The sequence below is a fragment of the Barbatula barbatula genome (assembly GCF_947034865.1).
Source record: "Barbatula barbatula genome assembly, chromosome: 11".
Classification (NCBI taxonomy): Eukaryota; Metazoa; Chordata; class Actinopteri; order Cypriniformes; family Nemacheilidae; genus Barbatula; species Barbatula barbatula.
Window position 1 is genome coordinate 9,357,122 of NC_136774.1, and position 6,721 is coordinate 9,363,842.

At 37.0% G+C, this 6,721-nt stretch overlaps 1 protein-coding gene across 1 annotated transcript; it reads left to right on the top strand.

Moving 5' to 3' along the window:
* Nucleotides 1-549: 549 nt before the first annotated feature.
* Nucleotides 550-6,687, top strand: renbp (renin binding protein). Its single transcript, XM_079467718.1, has 12 exons — nucleotides 550-713; nucleotides 1,675-1,732; nucleotides 1,843-1,948; nucleotides 3,862-3,937; nucleotides 4,052-4,127; nucleotides 4,203-4,381; nucleotides 4,839-5,063; nucleotides 5,188-5,269; nucleotides 5,354-5,529; nucleotides 5,633-5,764; nucleotides 5,891-5,978; nucleotides 6,067-6,687. Exons 3-12 carry the CDS (start codon nucleotides 1,848-1,850, stop codon nucleotides 6,141-6,143), a joined length of 1,212 nt encoding a protein of 403 aa, XP_079323844.1. The 5' UTR covers nucleotides 550-713; nucleotides 1,675-1,732; nucleotides 1,843-1,847; the 3' UTR covers nucleotides 6,144-6,687.
* Nucleotides 6,688-6,721: the final 34 nt, after the last annotated feature.

Consider the following 6,721-nt stretch of genomic DNA (forward strand, 5'->3'; position numbering starts at 1 on the left):
GATTGTATATTGTAGGAAAGATATTTTTTCAAAATGACAGTAGTGGTAATAGATGACAATGCTATGATTAAAGGGATTGTTTACCCCAAAATAAAAATGATGTCATTATATTTTTACCTTTTATTTGGTGAACTGTCACTTTAATTTATATATACTTCAAATAATTTCAATGTATAGTCAGACAATGTTAAAAAAAATCGATTAAACTGAATATCAACATGGTGCATTTTTGTAAAAGGTGGATTTGTAAACATTGTCAATATTGTGAGGTTTAACGGAATTGTAAAAATCAATGATTTCTTATACCAACAAGTGTAATGTAACTTCAGCTTACTGTATTTTTTCAATAAACCCATTAGTATTGTGTTGTTTAAACGTGAATATGAGCTTTCCTTAAAAATGGTCAAAAAGAAAATGTGAAAATAATTCTTAAGTGGTCTCTTAACTAACAATATAATCCATACTTGCAACACGAATGCGTAACTGCAGCGCGAAGATGACCCTCACAAACACACACTGGCTCTTTCTTCTGCGCTCTGATTGGATAGTGAGGAAGAAGAGTCGACCAGTGATCTCAGGAGAGTGGAGTAAACACAAGCGGCGTCAGTCACATGATGCGCGTGTTTCACGGGGAGGATCGTCTTTAACGGGACGCTTTTATTCATTTGAAGGGCTCATCAACGCAGAAGGGATTTTGCTTTATTTGGCGAAAGGTAAGCGGTTGTGTTTTGCAAGCATGGACGTGTGTGAAATGGAGGACTTCACGTTAAACGCCTGTTCAATTTGGTTCATCGCCATCAGCTGTCGCAGATTTAAATGAACAGATCCACAGATAATCGTGTATAGATTGTAATAAGATATAAATATAAGATTTGAACTGTATTAAACTTAGTGAATTCATAAAGTAATTTACTAGTTGACACTTTAAAATACTGTAGTCAACATTAACATATTAGACTAATAAGTATAACATTCAACAGTATAGTACACGACTGTATACATACATACATGCATACATACCTATATATCTATCTATATCTTATATATATTTATATATGTATACATGTACATATACCTATACATATACACAAACGTGTGTATGTATATGCGTGCACACACACACACACACACACACACACACACACACACACACACACACACACACACACACACACACACACACACACACACACACACACACACACACACACACACACACACACAAACACACACATATACAGTCGTACCGTTGAATGTTATACTAATTTGTTTAATGTGTTAATGTTTATTACAGTATTTTGAAGTTAGTGAAACTAGTAGGGATGGCAAAATAGTTCACTAAGTTTAATAAAGTTAAAATCTAGAAATTGTATAACATTTGAGTGTAGCAAATACAAAACTATGCTTAACGTTACACTTCTGTAATGTGGGATTAATTAATCTGTGGCTTATTTTTGGTCTAAAATGTTTTTAGTGCAGCCAGGCAGTTGATATGACGGAAGAACTAATGCTCTGTTGGTCTGTTTAATGTGCTGAACAGCCATCATCTGTTTCCTTCCCAGATGTGCCAGCTGCTATGGAGTTCCCCTTTAACATCATTTTGTGTGTGTCAGCAGTTTCCACAGGAATGTTTGTGTGTTTGCTGACTGTGTGTTAAATGTTTCATTTTTACAGTGTGGTCATCATTTTAACAAAGCAAAGGTTAACAGCGCTGCTAAACAGTGGTGCAAAGGTATTTCACCGTCTCATTTTTTCACGGCATAGAATTTGATATTTGTTAATAACCTAAAATAATGACACATAAAATGAATTCTAAAAATGTTTTTGTTTTGTTTTTTAAAGCAACAATGACTGCAGAAGTGCTGGAAGAGTTTCGTAAGAGATTTCGGAGCGAGTTGGATCAAGTTGTGGATTTTTGGCTGAAATATTCCCATGACAAAGAATATGGGTGAATTATTTGCATTTTAAATGTATTGGTTTAGTAATTTTCTCAAATTTGTATTCGATGTCTGATATTTATATAAACCTGAGCAGTGGTTGAATTGAATCAAGTCTTATAGGGGTCCCTACTATAACACTTTTTTTTGGTGGGGGTTAGTCTCGCAATATAAAATGTATAAAAAATACAAAATATATTTGATCATAATATGCATAACTATATACCATTTATTAAAAACAAGCTTACATAAAAGAACAGGCTTATTTTACTGTACATTGGATCATATAAATGAACAACTTTGGAGCAGTACGTCCAACGGAATAATTCTAGCATAATTTACCAATGTAGTATTTACCGTTTTCCCTAAAAACAACCGGATGATTGACACTTTGTGATAACAATGTTTGTTCCAAAAGACTTGTTGCAAGAAACTAGTTTATTAGATATAAAAATATAAATTGTGACAAGACCGGCTGTCAGCCTGTGTGTTAGTGTTGTGGGGATTTTTCAACGATTTCAGTGCAGTGTACAGTTACGTCCAGTAGGTGGCGGCAATGGACTGTTATGAGTGAGTTCTGTGAGCCGCAGACTATTCAACCATTCCAGTCCAGAAGTCTGCTTCATCAGGAACTATGGCTATCAATATGTCAATCACAGCTATTTCAAGAGTGAATCCCCCATTTATATGCCGAGTTCATTCATGAAACTTTGCAGCATGTATGTGGCCGTTGGTCTTGGCAGCATGAAAAACAAGTTTTATGCCATTCCTAATGGATTATATATAGCACAGAAACCGCACAACGAGCACTCCCTTTATAATAACTAAAAAGCTGTCACTCATGTTTATTGAGAGCTCCAGCACCCCAGAACCAGACCGTGTAATAGATTACGAAAGGAGCCCCAACATGGAGATGATATATATAGTGGAACGATATATAGACAGAGAAAATGACCCCTCAAACTGTTTTATTTTTTCTCAAAAGTTTCCTCTTCCCGACTGTGAGTGGAGGTTTATTATTATCAACTTTTAGCTGAAGTTCACCAGAGAGACGCCAAATCAAGTCATGTCCTGCGCATAGCTGTCTTCAGACGTGGGGCGAAGCGTTTACATTTAAAGAGACATGACATCTAGCCCATAAACAAGTTTAATATAAATTATTGCAAATGATTCATTAACGAAACGGATCTAATCCATTGCATGAAGTTAATCACATTTGTCATTATCATTTGAGGGCTCCCTTAATTCTATTTTCTACTTCTTATACTTAGGGGTCCCTAATGCCTTATGGGGGGTCCCGGATTCCCCCATCAATTCGAGCACTGAACCAGAGTGACTAAAAACATGTAACTGCGATATGCAAAAACAGAGGGTCACTTCACACTTAATGTAACAGTTCAGCCAAAAATACAAATTCTGTCATAATTTACTCGTGTTGTTCTCTTGAATACAGAGAAGGACATGTGGAAGAATGTCAGTAACAGTTCTTGGCCACCATTGACTCCCTAGTAGGAGAAATTGCTTTGTTCTGTTGAACACAAAAGAAGATATTTTGAAGAATGTAGGACAGCAAACAGCTCTGGACCAATTTTGAAGAAACATTGTCATTTTTTCTGCTATGGCAGTCAGTGGTTACCAAGAACTGTACCGGTTACAAGCATTCTTCCAAATATCTTTCTCTGTGTTCATCAGAACAAAGACATTTTATACAGATTTGGAATAACTCGAAGGTGAGTAACTGATGACAGAATTTTCATTTTTGGATGAAGTATCCCTTTAAATAGTATTGTCTGAAACAATAAAAACATTTGAGTTCAGTTGCCAGCATTACTGTACATGTAGCACTAAAAACACACCTCTGACATTTGTTGACATCATTTAAATTGTGCATCAGAACTTCTTTTAATACATTTTAATTCTCTAGTGGGTTTTTTAACTGCCTTGGAAAAGATGGAAAGGTCTATGATGAGCTGAAATATGTGTGGTTGCAGGGGAGACAGGTGAGATGCTTTCAAGATAAAGTTTTGATCACATTAACCCATTGTTGTCCAGTAAGAGCTGTTGAGTTTAAAGGAATGTCTCTCGGTGAAATGAATCAGTGATGTATCCTCCAGGTATGGATGTACAGCAGGTTATATCGTACAATGGAGAGATATCACAGACCTGAGATTCTTGAAGCCGCCAAATTAGGTCTGTCATTTCTTTCAGATGGTTTATTCATGATATTTGTCACATTCATTATGCAGTGGTGAACATAAATTTCAGGTGGGGCGTTTCTGCAAAAGTTTGCTCGAGTACAGACGTCTAGTGGCCTGGGGAAGTGTGCGTTCTGTCTGACAAGGGACGGTCGAGCAGTGAAAGTTCAAAGGACGATTTTCAGCGAGTGTTTTTATGTTATGGCCATGGACGAACTGTCCAGGATAACACACGATAAAGAGATGCAGGTAAAAACACTTTTGATTTTTTAGTGAACTAAAGGGGTGGTTCCCCAGACAGGGTTTAGTCCCAGATTACGTTAAATGCTCGCGGCGTCTTCATAAAAAACTATTTGTACTAACATATCTTAAAATATATCATTGAGATTGTTTTGTCTCAAGATGTACACCAGGAATATTGTTTTGTAAAGTATGTTATATATCCTCATTTAACTAAGGCATTGTCCTGGTTTAAAAGAATCCCTGTCTGGGAAACCGCCCCGTAAAGTACAAAGTTTGGCACAACATGAGGGTGCTTTTATGTCCCTTTCCCTATTGTGACATCGTACAGAACGTTCTTTGAAATTCCTTAGAAAATGTGAACGATTCAAGCTACAACACATTCAATATTTCACCTCTGATTTGAACATTAAAATGTATTTTATTATAAAGCTAAATGCATTCATTCAGTTGATGTTCTTCACAGGCAGATGCAGAGAGCATGATGGGTCAGTTGGTGCACTGGGTCCGTATCGATTCATCGGGTCTTGGTCGTCCTCAGCTTCCTGGCGATCAGCCTGTCAACAGTATGGCAGTTCCCATGATGCTCTTGTGCTTGGTGGATCAGCTGACAGAGGGTAGAACCGAAGTTGCAGAGAAGTACAGTGAACTGAGCGAATGGTGTGTGGAAGAGATACTACAGCATATACAGGTAACACTACGAGTTCATTATGTGGTACACAAACATGCGTTCCAACCAATAAGGACAATGTGAAAGTCATTTCAAGATTGTGGTGCTAAACCAATCCATTGTCATTTTGTTTATGGTACTACAGAGAGATGGAAAAGCCATTTTAGAGAATGTCACATTAGACGGAAAGGAACTGCCTGGCTGTCAAGGACGAGTCCAGAACCCTGGTACGTCACCATTTCATAATGTATTAATAAAGTCTTGATGCCCCAAAATCTGGATGTACATCGTCTATGACGATCTCATTCTAGGTCATGCTTTGGAGGCCGGGTGGTTCTTGCTGCAGTATGCACATGCAAAGGGAGATGCTCAACTTCAAAAGACTGCAGTGGATAAGTTCATAGAGGTCGCATTCCACACCGGGTGGGACAAACAGCATGGTGGACTTTTCTACTTCCTAGATGTTGATGGCCATTGTCCTACTCAGGTTAGATTAAACTATGCTTGAGTGTCAACACCTGTGTACAGATATTTCACAGAACAAATAAATTATTTGCTGGCAAGTACAGAAATGAATGATTTTTGTGCAGTTAGAATGGAATATGAAGCTGTGGTGGCCTCATTGTGAAGCTTTGATCGCTTACCTGATGGCCTACAGCTACACCAGAGAGCCCATGCTGATGGACCGATTCAAGCAGATTTACGACTACACATTTAGTCACGTAAGACAATAAATTTCACAGATACTATAATACACGAACCGTTCTGTAATGAGTTTATGTACTTGAGAAATGTTTATTGCCTTTTGGACTTTGCATTGAATGTCACAATTATGTCCTCTTAAAAAGTTTTCTGATGAGGAACATGGCGAATGGTTTGGATATTTGAGTCGTCAGGGAGAGGTTGTGTTGGATTTTAAAGGAGGTCCCTTCAAAGGTGAGTCTCAGAAAAACATCACCGTCACTCCTACTCTACTCTATTCATACTAGCTTATTGACCATTGTATTTGAAATACATTGCACAGGGTTCTTCCATGTTCCCCGGAGTCTCTATATGTGTGAGAAGCTTCTGGATGGTCTTCTTAAGGGTGAGCGTTCATGAACTTGAATGATGTTTTGCAGCAAATGCACTCCTGGACCCGGCCAAGGTCACCGCAGATGTAAGAGAACGTGTCACACAAGTTTAATGTTGATTGTAATGCAAAAACTATATAATTTTAAATATTTTATGAAAATGGTCAGATCTTAGTTATTTCTCTGCATAAGTCAGTTTTGATTTTACTTTTGTGAAATCCTAATTACAGCATATCTAAAATGATTCATACTTTTCTTTATAAAGTTGTATTGATGTATGCATACGTTACAAGTACAATCTGGAATGTGACCATTGAAAATTGTAAAATATGAAATCATTGAAAGCGATTGCCACTATATACTATAAATATACTGGTTTTGATAACCTTCATGCAAGCAAAAAGTTAAAATTTAACTTTACAAAGTTATTTGACTATAAAACACTCCATACTGATCATCATGCTGCTATTTTGATCACTTTGCAAACAAACATTTTATACTCTTGAATGCTTTGAAACGTGAAATATAAATGATCATTCCAACTGCTTGAAATTAAACCTTTTGAAATCATTCACGTGTCTGTGATTTGTCATTTAGCTTATGCTT

What these genes read in the sequence shown, in the direction of transcription:
- renbp (XM_079467718.1), top strand. Translation starts at nt 1,848, where the DNA reads ATGACTGCAGAAGTGCTGGAAGAGTTTCGTAAGAGATTTCGGAGCGAG. An exon ending in TCCCATGACAAAGAATATGG is followed by an intron (nt 1,949 to 3,861) that starts GTGAATTATTTG and finishes TTAATTCTCTAG; the next exon opens with TGGGTTTTTTAACTGCCTTG. An exon ending in ATGGCCATTGTCCTACTCAG is followed by an intron (nt 5,530 to 5,632) that starts GTTAGATTAAAC and finishes ATTTTTGTGCAG; the next exon opens with TTAGAATGGAATATGAAGCT.